Source organism: Glandiceps talaboti, chromosome 14 (genome assembly GCF_964340395.1).
Source record: "Glandiceps talaboti chromosome 14, keGlaTala1.1, whole genome shotgun sequence".
NCBI classification, from domain to species: Eukaryota; Metazoa; Hemichordata; class Enteropneusta; family Spengelidae; genus Glandiceps; species Glandiceps talaboti.
Genome location: NC_135562.1, coordinates 14,810,323 through 14,825,870, shown reverse-complemented (window position 1 = coordinate 14,825,870; position 15,548 = coordinate 14,810,323). Strand labels below are relative to the sequence as shown.

Genomic DNA, 15,548 nt, shown 5'->3' with positions numbered 1-15,548 from the left:
AGGCTTTTCATATATAATACTGATAAATAAAGGCACTCATGAATCAAAAACCGTCAGAACAAAGAGCACCCTCTGGTGGTATACTCTATATTGTCAAACGGTCATTGTAGCCTCTTTGTCAGCAGAATTTCCAAATACTGCATAACATTCTGATATATAACAAAGGATGGTACAAAACATTAATAACTTATCCTCTGAATTCTGTCCATTTTTACTGCCATTTGTTCGAAATCATTCTTGAACATAGACTCTGAAATTGTATTAGTAACACATGTGCCAGTCATTATTTACATCAGTGCACACGCATACTTTCGGGTTTTTGTTTTGCAGTGCATTACCAAAAACATTGCTGCATGAAAATGAGTACATAATCATCATGTAAACGAAATCACATAAATGTATACTTGAATTTTTTTAAGACATTTGCTTTTCATCTGTTTTGATGAACATGTGTAACAATACCAGAACTCAATGATTCAAGTGTGCCAGTGTTGGAACATGTCATAATAACTTATTAAGTTTAATCAGTAAGACCAATTATAAACAAAGTTGAAGTGCAAATCCAAGTACCCTGTGATGTCTGTCACAGATTAGTCTGTCCACGGTGCTGATCAGTGACTCTGATGGCTCTTGTCGTCTTTCAGCTTGTTACAGTAGTCATTCAAACTGATTAAGTTAGCCACACCCCTAAAATCCGTTATCAGAATACCCTTGATTAGATTTGCATAATATTTGCATAATTACATATCATTTACATATACATTACAAATGTATTACACTTCATGCATTGGCTACTTGTAAGTGGTGGGATGGGGTCATTATTACACATGTATTTTTACATAATGACTATTTGAATAATCAAACAGTCTGTCGTCAAGAAACACTCCCCTCTGTGACCAATCTCCGTATGGAAATATTTCCAACATGGTTGATATTGGGTTCTGTAACAAGCTGAGAGAAGATGAGTGCTATCGCTTCACCGACCAGTGTCGCAGACAGAATAGCCACAGATAGAACTCATAAATGTGTTAAAGTTAGTGATATTGCAAATTAATTCAATTTCTCTTAAAATGTACACCTTGTCACATTTGTATAGTTTTCAGAGACTTGTCTGACAACTTTTCCAACTAATTTGCATATTTGACTTGTCAATCCTATTTGCATATAAGAACCTGAACTCACCTGGGTTATGACTAAATAATGGTGGGTGCATCTGGCATAGAATGTCATAAAGTGTGAACACATTTAGTGTCTCTATCAGCCTCCTGTGACACCTAGAGTTAAATAAGCTTTTCCCCATGTCACTTAATATTTTTGATATATTTTGCATGGTGAGTATTTTCTGCTAAATCGAAATCTCAAATTTGATGTTAACCTTGACTTTCTATGTATCTCTTTTATATCATTCAGAGTAAACTTATTTATTAAAACTGTCAAAATATTCAGACTACAATTTAGATTTCACCCTCAGAATACCATATACTGTAAAAGCTATTATCTGTATAACCCTCTAGAAATAGGAAAAACAGACAACAATGTACCATGAAGTTGATATAGTTTCTGTTAGATGTTGTGTACTCATCTGTTAGATTCCCTTAATCTCTGTCACCTTCTGGGAGTAGTTTACTTGTCTCTGTGTTAATTTCTTCTTCATCTTCCTCTATGGCTTGAAGCCCTGTAACAGAAAAAATGAAGAATACCTCATTGGTAGAATCAATTTTTATATATCTCTACAGTGAGGGCAGAATCACAATCTTATCGCCTGTTCATGGGCTGCAACTCTTCATCAAATATCCGGTGTGCATATTAGCTAACAGTGAGATAATCTAGTTAAAGGTCATGTGATTTGATTCTGACCAATGACAGACCTTTTGTACAAATGTTGAAGAGTAATTACCTGGCACTAAGTTGTGTACAAACAAATACCCCCTAGACAGAGAGGATTAACTTGCACTAAGTTGTGTACAAACAAATACCCCCTAGACAGAGAGGATTAACTTGCACTAAGTTGTGTACAAACAAATACCCTCTAGGGAGAAAGAGGACTAACTTGTACTTAGATGTGTACAAACAAATACCCCCTAGACAGAAAAAGGATTAACTTTTACTTAGTTGTGTACAAACAAATACCCCCGAGGGAGAAAGAGGACTAACTTGTACTTAGATGTGTACAAACAAATACCCCCTAGGGAGAAAGAGGTAAATAATAACATATATCAGCAAGGGCAACGTCGCCATTTACTGCCTAGGAATAGCATCCTTTACTAAAAATTAGACAATGCCCACCCCTAACACTTAGTCTGTGCTGTAGGAATAGATCAGGGGACTACTTACTTTCTTGTGTAGCACTAGTATCTCTAAGTTCTCTCTCAACCAAAACACTCAATGGTTTCTGGTAGTATTCTGACTTGTACGGTTTGTACAATTGTCTTGTGAAGTACAATGCAGATAGAAAACCAAGTGAACCTGTGAAATAGCAAGAGAAGGGAATGATTGAATTTTAATTAAAATTTACACTGTGTAATTCTGTCTATAAATAATATCATAGCGAACCATATATTTGTAACCCAAATATTTTGAGGGAACTGAGGTCCTCTTCATTGCTGGGTTTCCAGTTCTGTAACAGAAACCAACCTCTGTCACACTAGTATTATAATTGAGCAGAACTTGATTTCTTACACAGCACTAGAGATGCAACACAAAGTGGAGCTAGCTCAGTTTCCTCAAAATATTTGCTTTTGAAATATAAAGTTTGATGTTGTAAATAACATAATAATAATGATAATATTTTATTCATCAAAATCAAATTTGGAAATTCAAATATGGTCGCCACTTGTGCAGTGTCTCTAAGTGCCCTAGTGTTAAAGCAGAAGGAAACTGGAGTGAGTACACAGGGAAGCCATGCATTGTTGAGCAGGGTCAAACTGAGCATCACACTTCTTTATATGCATATCTGGTTGATAATTACTCAAAAACAGCCAGTGACGGGCAGTTATGAACTCCTAATTGCAGGGTTAACAGGCGTACAAGCTAACTATTTGGCCATCAGCAACCCCATAACTTTCACATGTACAAGTATTGTATTTAATATGGCCATTGAAAATAGCATGTACAACTGCAGACATCAGACCGTGGACAAAGGGAACTTGCTACAAACAGGGAAAGTAAACAGATGAATTCAATTTTATTTTTTTTAGTATTCTTAACAAACTTGTCACTCAGTCTACTATGTATGGCAGTTACTGTTCTTTTTATTTACTACTTTACAGCAAGTGTGTATGTGGGGCAGATGTCATTTGCTTGTTCATGATTAGTTCTGTAGTTGTCTTCACTGAAGTAGCAATAAATTTAGGGAGGGTTATTTTTGTGTTTTTCCCCAAACCTTCAGACTGCATGGGCTCGACAAAGACGTAAAAAAAAAGGCAGACATGAGGGTGGTTAAATGATGTGCGTGCTGACCAGAAACATTTTTTTTTGGGGGGGGGGTCTAAGATATTACAAAAAGATTGATGTCAACTTACCAGAGAAAACAAAGAATGCCATGCTTACAACACACATAAAACTATAATATATGTAAGCACTGACAGGGTCATGTGCTTCGATACGGGTACAGTAATAATGAACACTGTATGCAATTAATACTACACAGCCTGATCCACTGAAGATGAATGACTTCCACCACCAATTGTAGTTCTGAAAAAAAATATGTAAAAAAAGAATTTGTGATTTTTCTTTGCTTTGTGTCCTGCAGTGTTTTTATTATTCATATATAATTAGTTTATTTATTTACCCCAAATAAATATAAAAGTGGGTAAATAGGGAGGGGGACTTGTTTTTATTGCAAATTCAAAGAAAGAAAGTGAAAACATTTACTAAGAAAATTGCAGAAAAAAAAGCTCCCAGTTCATAAAAAACTGAGAAAGGAACCAGACATTACAAGTCAAAATTATTCCACCTTGTTTCAAATATTTCTAATTTGTTATTCCTTTTGGGAAATGAAATGTTCAAGTTGTTTAGCATCCCTGATCCCTAAACATAGACTTTGATTTGACGTACCTCAGAATTTAACTCAAAATAACAAGTCAGGACAGAGGCTTCTACACAGGTTATCATTAGTAGAAATACACCGATTGCCAAGAATCCATAACTGTGATAAAAGCTGTCAAACCTGTCGATGGTTATTAAAAAAAAAGAAGAAACAACTGATCAGTGACAGTATCTTTCAAGTTTAGTTTACTTTCAGGGAAAGGACACAGAGTGAATTCACTATGTTTAAAAACAATTTTTAATGTTAAACAAAATAAAATGTATTGTATTGTATAAACGTAGAATTTCAGTTCGGAAATACAATATTTTTCACATTTCACACAACATTTTGTGTTACGAATTACACAAACAAAATACAGGCACTGATAGCACTCACACGTGAAATGTTATCTTTTATCTCACTGTCTCCTGTCTGTCTATCTGTCTGTCTGTTTAGGGGACATGGGTTCAATTCCTACATGTGTCACTTTTCTTTCCTCATTCAGAACACATTCAAAAACATTACCAACATTGACTGACTTACCATAAACCATTTAATACATAGTATAATTGTAATAGAATGCACACAACTGGTAGGAATCCACTTAGAACTTTCCAACATGCATTCCCTAGTCTTTGTCTCCAGGTTTTCTTTGGAATCATTCGACGGATATCACTGGGTGGTACTGGATGACGTATTTTCTGTATATAGAAGGTGGTAAAGGCAAGTCATTGATATTTTATAATAAATTTAAAGCATTTACGAAACCTTTTAATACCTCTAAATGAGGTAAATATTAAAAGGAAATAGTCTCTCATGTTGGTCTTTCTGTCTCTCTGTCTGTCTCTGTTTGCCTGCCTGCCTATCTGTCTGACTTTGTCTGTACCTGTTTAATAATCTCTATCTATCTATCTATCTATCTATCTATCTATCTATCTATCTATCTATCTATCTATCTATCTATCTATCTGTCTGTCTGTCTGTTCCCACTTGCTCCTTAAATCCAACTATCTCTCGCCCCTCCCCACTTCATATAACAGTCTCTCATGCTGTCTTTCTGTATCTGTCCGTCTATCCATCTGTGTCTGTCTGTCCTCACTGTCTCTTTAAAGCAACTATCTCTCTCTCTCTCTCTCTCTCTCTCTCTCTCTCTCTCTCTCTCTCTCTCTCTCTCTCTCTCTCTCTCTCTCTCTCTCTCTCTCTCTCTCTCTCTCTCTCTCTCTCTCTCTCTCTCTCTCTCTCTCTCTCTCTCTCTCTCTCTCTCTCTCTCTCTCTCTCTCTCTCTCTCTCTCTCTCTCTCTCTCATCTACTCAACTCTGAAGTTTTGTCAGAATGCCACCAACCTTTTGTTTATGGGCAATGTATCCTCCAAGGAAGACAATAGGTGTATTGACAAAGATGATGATCGCCAGTATAGCTATCCAGGTGGTGACAGGTAAGACAGCTGAACTCTGCTGACTAAGTAGTACTATATTACTCATTAACAGTTCAAAGAATATCATGGCTGGTAGTAGGATAGCTGTCAGGGCTGTTGTGGATTTCCAGTATTCACCACCACACACTACATGTAGGAAAGGAAGATAGTTATGATTTAGAATGGATTGATGACTGTGTTGTGTCTGTGTAAGTGGAGAGAGAGAGAGAGAGAGAGAGAGAGAGAGAGAGAGAGAGAGAGAGAGAGAGAGAGAGAGAGAGAGAGAGAGAGAGAGAGAGAGAGAGAGAGAGAGAGAGAGAGAGAGAGAGACAGACAGACAGACAGAGAGACAGACTTTTTCTTATATAATATCCATCGGTTATATAAAATTCACTTTTCCACAAATTTACTATCACAGATATTCCTATGAAACAATGGCAAGCTGTCAGGTGTACACCGAGGTGTGTAATAATGAATAGTGAGTTCTAGATGTACTACATAAATAAAGAAAGCCTTACTTTTGTACAGCATAATTGAGACATATCCAGCCAGAAAGCTGCCCAAAGTGACATAGCTGACTAACACAGTAGTAACGATACTACCAGGATTGGCTGGAGATATTGTACCCAGAGATGCAAAACCTGTCAAGTGTTGAAAAAAAGAAGAAATCATCAGATTGGATAATATGAACTTATTTAAAACAAGTATCAAGAGAACAATCTCCTAACATGTAAACCCTTCATCTTGAATGGTGCATTATGGGAAATATGGGTACAAATTAAGGATGATAATATCTATCTAATATACTTTGAGAACACATCACACTACATAACCAAACATGACAGAAAGCATGTCTTGTACATGAAAAATGTTACAGACCCAATAGTGTAACAGCATAGAACATGACACTACATAACTAAAACATAACAGTACATGCCTAATACACAACATACTGTGATGACATAAACCATAACACTGCATGTACATTATTAAACAAGACACTACATAACTAAAACATGACACTACCCAATTAAAACATGACAGTACATAACTAAAACATGACAGTACATGTCTAATACATAACAATGCATACCTAATACCATGGCAACAACATTAAACATAACACTACATGACTGAAACATGCCAGTACATAGTACTGCATGATAACACAAAACATAACACGACATAACTGAAGTATAACACTACCTAACAAAAACATTTCCGTAGAAATCTAATATATAGCATTACATACCCATACTATGACATGCAACATAACAGTATATAACACAAGACATAACACTACATAACTAAAGTATAACACTGCCTCACAAAAACATTTCAGTAGAAATCTAGTATATAGCATTACCTACCCATACTATATGAAACACAACATAACAGTATATAACACAAGACATAACACTACATAACTAAAGTATAACACTACCTAACAAAAACATTTCAGTAGAAATCTAATACATAGCATTACCTACCCATACTATATGAAACACAACACAACAGTATATAACACAAGACATAACACTACTTTAACAAAACATGACAGTACAAGTCTAATACATAACATTACCCACCCAATACTGTGATAACAGAAAACATAACTTGTACACCAGATCCAACTATGACTGCCAATGGTAGATGTCCCATTGGTGGACGGAATACATCCTCACGTATCACCTGCCATCCTGTACTCTCATCTTTCTTGTTCTGTAAGATAATAAGGCCATATCAAACAATAATAGTGGTTTTGAATAATTTCAAATACAAGCAGGGTCTGTAGAGAATTTACACATTAATTCATTTATCTATTTATTGTAATATTTGAAAGGGGGATGTTTGTGGAGGTGAGGGGGGGGGGTTTGTGATATTAGTACATTTATTATTATTATTGGGGGGGGGGGGGGTTGACGTCTGTATTTCAGCAATAAATTCTTACCCTGCTTGCCTTGATCCGGAATGACAATATAGCTATTCCACCAGTAAGGAAGGCTATTATCAATACAGCATTCATTATACTGAAAATAAAAAAGAATATTTCAATTATATCTGAAGAATGCCACACTCAAAAAGGTATGTTACATTGAAAAAATTTGCATTTAAAACACATTTGCCTGATTCAAATTGCATAAGATATTCACATTCACATTTGCATAATATATTCATATTCAAATTTGCATAATATATTTGCATTCAAATTTGCATAACATATTCATATTCAAATTTGCATAATATATTCATATTAAATGTGCATAATAATTTTATTTTCAATTTGTATAATATATTCATATTCAAATTTGCATAATGATCTTTTACCTGAATCTATTAATTCGATTGACACTGTCTGAGTTCTTGGTAAAGTCCCATCTGTTGAATGAAGTCATAGTCGTTTCTTCCTGTAACAATCAATAAAATATTACAAATTATACTAAACTGGTGTATATATGTATGTACTAACTCACTGTATGAAAAGTCATATTTGACCATGTCTTTCCACCGGGGTAAATCTTGAGCAAAGGATGTGTAAATGTGGTGAGTATGAGACGAAGTTCCACCTTTGACTTAATTTACCCAAGGTGATGTCACCCTCGGGGGGGGGGGGGGGGGGGGGGGGGGGGGGGGGGCAGTAGACAGTCAAGTGCGATACTGTGTCTTGTACTTGTAAAGGTTGGGTAAAGGTGGGTAAATTAGACTTTTCATGTCGTATAATTTACAAGGAAAGGTGAGGGAGTTCATGAGTTTCGCTATTTTGGCACAGTCTACAGTATTTTTATAACTGAGGGGAAATCCTCTTAAAACTTGCACGGATGTCCATATCTTGTGCCATCACCTTGGTGGGTAACAGAAGTGGGGGGGGGGAAATCTGGTTTCACCTTGATGGGTAACCCTTGTAACAGAGAGGGGTGGAGAGAGAGAGGGGGGGGGGGCTGGTAAAACTTGCATATATTTCCATACCCTGTACCATAATCTTGGTTGAGAACCCTGGTAAGAGGTAGTGATAGGGGGGGGGGGGGGGGGGTAGTCTGTAAAATACTCAGAGATTTCACTACAGATACAGATTGCACACTTAATAATTGCCCCTCAATAATAATACAGAAGAAACTATACATAAAATGTACAGGTTTACAATACAAATTTAGAATGTGCTACAAAATTGACATACCTGAAATTTGACCGAATATGTAAAATTGATGTGCACCTCATCAGTGAAATTTGCAGGGATTGCCATTGGTGGAAATAATGTGATAGAATTGATGGAATCAAACGTCTTGGTTGGAAGACTTTGTACACTGATGACACAAACAGATGACAAGAGTTAAATTTTTATTAACTATGAACATTAACATTGTAAATAAATCAATCAATCAACTTTCACTTGGAATTTGTTAACTTTTGTAAATGCACCTCAAAAAAAATAACGAATTTGGATGTCAGGATGGACATAACTGCAGGCTCATACTGTAACCGAAGAAGAAAATAAACTATACAGAATTGACAATCAGAATGCATACAATTGTTGCTTGTGTATGGTAATTCATATATTAAAAACTTGTAAGCCATTCAGAAACAAATGACAGTCGCAAGGCTTGAACCTGCAACCTGCAGATTCCAAGCCAACCACTCTAACCATTCAACCATCATGACTCCACATCATGGCTATTCTGGCTGGTTTGATAAGTTCACCAAATATTGGCCAAAATTGAGAAATTAAGATTACCACAATCTGGTCTATACCTGTGTGGAATCACCTTGACCTTGACAATCTTTCCATGCATCACGGTGCTTTTTGCTTCCTCTTCTTCATCTGATTTCTTCAGAGGGTTGTACATGACAATGAACTCTAAGTGGTTATAGATGTAGTATGTATCAGGTTGGTTATAGTCAGTCTGTAAATAAATCATTTATTTTTATCAGAATTTGGGGAAATTTTTTCATATATGGATCCACTCATGTCAATTTTAATGTGTGTGTGTGCGTGTGTGTGTATGTGTGCATGTGTGTGTGTATGACTATGTAGGTATGTAGGTATGTAGATAGGTAGAAATACATTTAAGGAAGGAGTTATACAGTCTGAATAAATAGATAAATACAGTCCAAAAAGCTAGATGTTTTCAATCAAAATTCTTTATCAAGGATAACAAGGCATGACATATAGGTAGATAGGTAGGTACATGTAGGTAGGTAGGTAGGAAGGAAGTATTTATGTATGTATGTATGTATGTATGTATGTATGTATGTGTGTGTGTGCGTGTGTGTGTGTGTGTGTGTGTGTGTGTGTGTGTATGTATGTATGTATGTATGTATGTATGTATGTATGTGCCCCTTTCACTTGCAACTATATATAATTATTAATTGACTTACATTAATACCACAAGACTCCCTTGGTCTTCCATCTGACGTGACACGGCAACCAAGTGGAAAAGACGGCGAACAGTAGGGACCCTTGTGACTGTCAAAGCACCATAACACAGGTAGACTATCAACGTACCTACAATAGAAATATTAGGTAGAAAGTTCAATTATTAGACAGGAAAGTGGTTTTCACATAGTCACTTCAGGAAGTCACGAAAGTGGCCTATTTAGATGTGAATCCAAAACAGAAAGTTATGAAAGTGGCCTATTAGGGGAAATAATATGTAGCCATTTCAGGATGTCGTGTAAATGGTCTATTTTTTTTCTATGACCATGCACGATATGTAACCTTATCTGTAAAACATAATATATTATAGTTTTAGTTGTTGAAAACAACAGCATATTCTTAATTTTTCAAGATATTGGTTTAATCATATCATTCTGAAACTTTCTTTGTACATGACAAATACTGTCATTATAGAATGACTAACATGATAATTCATTGCAAACAAGTTTGTGAATTAAGCTCCCCTACCAGTGATGTTGATAATTAAGGTTGATAGCTTCCTTTAAATGCTTCCATTTCACACTGTTACTTGTGTACGTGTTTTGACAAACACGGGTATAGTTATTGTTCTTCATGAAAGTCATCTGCAATGAACACAAATTATTAAAATCAGTCAAAAGACTGTTACTTGATATTAACATAATATACTGGAACACAAACACAACTTTTAATTTATTATAATTTAGTATATTGATAGTGCAGGTCAAGAGATCTGATTAGTCTTGACTTCAAAAAATAACTGTGCTAAAATTGTGAAATAGCACAGTTGGCATGTGTCCAAGTGGCCCTGAATGAGAATAGTATCCAAATTTTTTATTGATTTCATCTGTATCCATCATGGCTGCCATATCCATAATCACTTGTACAAATGAAAGTTTAGCGACATTGTCCTTGACTTCAAATCATGTGACCACCTTATTGGAATTACAATATGAATTTCAACAGATATTCAGCTTCTGGGGCCAATCTATATTTTCACTTTATTTCCATTCCGAACTACTTAATATACAGTTTGTTTTCCTTTTTTGTAATTGTTTTGTTGGAAATTTCAATATATCGGAATAATATGCTAGCAACAAACAAACAAACAAACCATCCTTACTTTTGACTAGGTGACACCATATACACACTTCCTCATACTCGTGTATATATAGTGTCAACTGGTCAAAACTTCAGGGTATATCATCCTCAGGGGATGGTTTATTGCTTAATTATACCGTACACACAAGCAAAGCTGAATTTTAGCTCTATCTTAAAATTTTACAAATAATAATATCACAACAATTGTTGTCATCGTCATTCTAATGTTGTAATAGATATCAGCCTCGGTTCATCAATCATTGCTGGTGACTCACTAATTTCCGTAATTTAAAATTATGCAGAATTGTCACAGATTCTGTTGGGATGGCAGGTAGGACTGAGTGACCTACTGTGGTGGTAAGTTTGGCTAACCACTGACCAGGACTAAATAGGTTTACAATAAGGGTTAGTATATGCATATACATATAGGTTGCGTAGATGTTGTTATTGATGTAATACTTACATTATACTGGGATTTATACATTCTGTCTCCTCCAAGTATTTGTCCAAGGTTCTGACTCACACCTGACTTTGGTGGTAACGAACAGAACGCAAACCTATAAAATCAACGTAAGAAGGGGGTGAGTATTTGTCCCAGCTAGGTTCTGACTCACACCTGACTTTGGTGGTAACGAACAGAATGCAAACCTATAAAATAAACGTAAGAAGGGGGTGAGTATTTGTCCCAGGTTCTGACTCACACCTGACTTTGGTGGTAATGAACAGAACACAAACCTATAAAATCAACGTAAGAAGGGGGTGAGTATTTGTCCCAGGTTCTGACTCACACCTGACTTTGGTGGTAACGAACAGAACACACACCTATAAAACCAACGTAAGAAGAGGGTGAATATTTGTCCCAGGTTCTGACTCACACCTGACTTTGGTGGTAACGAACAGAACGCAAACCTATAAAACCAACGTAAGAAGGGGGAGAGTATTTGTCCCAGGTTCTGACTCACACCTGACTTTGGTGATAACGAACAGAACGCAAACCTAAAATCAATGCCACAAGTGCAGTGAGTGGGTAAAAAGTCCATACACATTTTCCTACCTAATAGTATCATCAACCAGGTCAGATCTAAAGCACAATATTCTTTACTAAGTTGAACTGTGTTTTTATAACTTGTGCCTAATCATGTTTACAATTTCTTTGATCGCCAAAGCTAACGAATATTCCTGTTCATTCCATTAACTGGTTGTTAAGCACCCAATACTCAAATCAGCTAATCGTAAGGATTTAGCCCCCAAATTTCCATTTTCAAATGAGCAACAGTGACAGCATATAAATAATGATTATCAAAAGTGAGAATGAGCTCAGTAGGTTATAATGGCAGTTACTTTATTGCTTTTTGAGGGGTTTCATGTCTCTATGCATACTATACATGTATTGTGACAACTATGGAGATAGTCTGTGATTAACTCAATGTTTCATTCGTAAGCTTAAAATATGAGGTTGTACTTGTAGGTTTATCATATTCCATTTTTTCCCTACTTGTAGTTCGTTGTGTACAAACAGATACCCCTGGTAGAAAGAGGGTGAATTAATTAAAAATCCTGAATAACTTACAGCTATGGTGGCTTTAATGTGATTTTAACGATATACCTGAAATTCAGACAGGTGTGACAATAATATTTGCTGATAAACAGCGCCATCGGTGGTATAAAAAAGAGGGAGGATTTAATATCCTAAAATGAAAAACTGGCAAATCCAGAGTGACACAGACATACTGGTTTCAATGATTTAATGAGTTAGTCAAAGTCTTAGAGTGATATGAATGCAATTTACAGCAGGTAGTAAACAAAGAGGTGTCCAGGTAAACATAAAAGTAAACAATGGTTGAGTATTTTTAGGCAATGACTCACTGCCATGATACCATTGTATGGTTCATTTTATATGCGGTATCTCTTGCACTGTGCAGTAAATTGTAAAACTTGAATTGTCTTCAATAATGTGAGTCATGACATAAGAATTTACGAGAGAGAGAGAGAGAGAGAGAGAGAGAGAGAGAGAGAGAGAGAGAGAGAGAGAGAGAGAGAGAGAGAGAGAGAGAGAGAGAGAGAGAGAGAGAGAGAAAGAGACAGACAGAGAGAGGGGGGGACAGAGACAGAGAGAGAGAGAAAGAGAGAGAAGAGAGACAGAGACAGACAAAATGAAAGAGACAGAGACACACACACGAAGAGAGTGAGATCAAGAGACAGTGGCAGAGACAGACAGACAGACAGAGACAGGCAGAGACAGATGGGAGGGGGGTGTTGCATGTGTATTCAAATAAAAATGAGTAGCATACAGCTTTGGTTATCACTTTTTACATTTACATTTACCTGGTCACAATTTATGTGTTACACAGTATCACACAATAATACATTAATTCAAATAAAACTCTTTTCTTACCTGGTGTAAGAATAAGGTACAAACTTTTTAGTGGAGTCCACCTTGTTGACTATGACAGGTAATTCAGTCTGTAATTATAATGAAGAAGAAACAGATAAACCATCATTGAACAGAGATGTGGGAGGGGGGGGGATATAAACTTCCAGGCACCTATGACCCCTTATCAGGTTCACACGTCCAAAGGGTCACATGTACTGAATAGTGGGTCAATCTGTTGAAAAAGACTGAATTGTGCAGTCGAAAATTTCAGGTAAAAATTTTTCAAAGTTGCGTTTGGAACAAAAGTGAAATTCAATACTAAGGTTTATCAACACAGACGAATTGCCCTTTTAAAGAAACAGATCATTCTATTTATCAAATGCAGCGGGAATTTTTTTCTTTAAAAAAAGTAATTTCTATGACATAATTATGAAATTCTGTAATAATACGAGCTCAAAAAGGTAATTGTTTTCTGCCTTTTGTGCTTTGCGTCTTCAACCAATCATCTTGTGGTTTTGAGATTTTATGATGAGGAATTGTAATATTATAAGAAAAAAATCATAAACTCAATATAAACTTTTTGGTTTGCATATAACTTATAATGACAGTTGGTAAGCCCCCCCCCCAAAAAAAAAAAAAAAAAAAAAAAAAAATTGTGTGGTTCCAATAATGCCCAATTTCAAAATAGGATTATTTTTTAAAATATTTTTTTTTTATCTTGGAGGATCTGTTTAAATGTTCTCTTCCAATTTACAGAGGTCAACAGAGACTTCTTATCAACGTGATCACACTTTCTATACTCTATACAGAAGACATCGTGTGATACACTGTATTCCACCATGTTATTTTGATCATACAAGGCACTGACAGCTTCAAATTTCACTATTTCTCACATGACATTGCAAATTTTTTCAATATTTCGATAATTTTTTTGAATTGAAAACCTGAAAAAAAAAGTTAAAGATGGCAGTAAAACACTAGGTTGGGTTGGGTTGCCAGAACCAAACACTTGTTTATCCTAATTATAAGACATTAATTGTTGAACTTATTCCATCATCATCAGAAATCTCTTAACCAAAATTGGACTGACTTCTGGTTCCATCATACTCTCCAATGGAGCTTTGAGAACGCAATTCTCAAAGCTGAGACGTGGCCAGAAATCAGTCTAAACACTTGTACATTATGAATTTCAAAATGACTCGTTTACTTTGTAGTCAGAGAATATGGGTATTTTTTCCTTTCATGAATTTATAAAATAGTTAGTGTTAGCTTGGGGGTTACTCTTTTACAGTCAATAGAATGTCGGGGGGGGGGGGTTAAATAGTTGTATTTTCTCTTGAGATGACTGTGAGGAACTGCACAACAGTTCTAAATAAAATTCATCTGCCTTTGTATGAAGTATTACAAGTCAATATGTAGTCTTCGCCGTTTTTTCACGTTCGAAATAAAACAACGGGGTTTCACCATCGTTATTGTTGTCAAACCCTGATAATGACTCATTGTCACCTTGGAGACATAGAAGTTACTGGGTCATTGTGGCACACTTGTAAATCATTTACTGAAAGGTTTCAGACGATGTACATACAACATCTCAGTGTAGTGCACTGTCGACGTCGAAACACTGTACAGACGTAAGCATTTCGATATCACACATACATTGGACGAATACAACGTCTCGGGGCAAACAGAAACATCAATTATGTAAGCCGACATGGGCACACACTTGCTCTCGATAGCCTGTACAATGTACACTCGTTTGGGGACCATCATAACACACACACACAAAAAAACTGTTTCGTGTGTATTTCCTACCTACCTTACAACGACTTTTACCAGTTTGTGTTGCATTGCAGTACTCTGTTACTGGACTCCCCGGCATGAACCAAGCTGCAAACACTGAGATCTGACAAAACAGCAACATCAACGTAAAGAAATATCTCGTTGTCGTCGTCGGCGACGCCATGGTTTTTGCAAACGCAGGTTATTATTGATTTTCCGATCTCGGTGTCTTGTCTTTGCAAATTATCAGTTGACAACCAATTTAAATATCACTACAAATTAAGAAGTACGTGACAACATAACAGACAAATCAAGACAAATCTTCACACGTGTATCATACAGTCCAAGGAATTAATTCCACCGCGTTGGCATCTCGGGCTTCAATAACTTCCGGGTTTTGAAAGTGAAAACGAGGCTGCTATAAAACAATTGACCCGGATGT

The 15,548-nt window shown here is 36.1% G+C and overlaps 1 protein-coding gene across 1 annotated transcript; it reads right to left on the bottom strand.

Annotated features, from left to right (window-relative positions):
- Positions 1-738: 738 nt before the first annotated feature.
- On the bottom strand, positions 739-15,212 carry LOC144445663 (transmembrane 9 superfamily member 2-like). The gene is made up of 17 exons (XM_078135294.1): positions 15,144-15,212; positions 13,349-13,416; positions 11,417-11,510; positions 10,342-10,457; positions 9,816-9,942; positions 9,189-9,340; positions 8,617-8,743; positions 7,770-7,849; positions 7,393-7,471; positions 7,031-7,163; positions 5,960-6,082; positions 5,371-5,588; positions 4,571-4,728; positions 4,057-4,168; positions 3,522-3,693; positions 2,335-2,466; positions 739-1,675 (listed from the first exon to the last, which is right to left on the bottom strand). The coding sequence occupies exons 1-17, from the start codon at positions 15,204-15,206 to the stop codon at positions 1,596-1,598; spliced, it is 2,034 nt and encodes a 677-aa protein (XP_077991420.1). The 5' UTR covers positions 15,207-15,212; the 3' UTR covers positions 739-1,595.
- Between the last annotated feature and the right edge of the window lie 336 nt (positions 15,213-15,548).

Excerpts from the sequence above, each read along its gene's own strand:
- LOC144445663 (XM_078135294.1), bottom strand. The coding sequence starts at position 15,206 with ATGCCGGGGAGTCCAGTAACAGAGTACTGCAATGCAACACAAACTGGT. Across the intron at positions 7,850-8,616 it reads CATATTCGGTCAAATTTCAG|GAAGAAACGACTATGACTTC; the intron begins GTATGTCAATTT and ends TGATTGTTACAG. Across the intron at positions 3,694-4,056 it reads ATTTTGAGTTAAATTCTGAG|AACTACAATTGGTGGTGGAA; the intron begins GTACGTCAAATC and ends ATTTTTTTTCAG.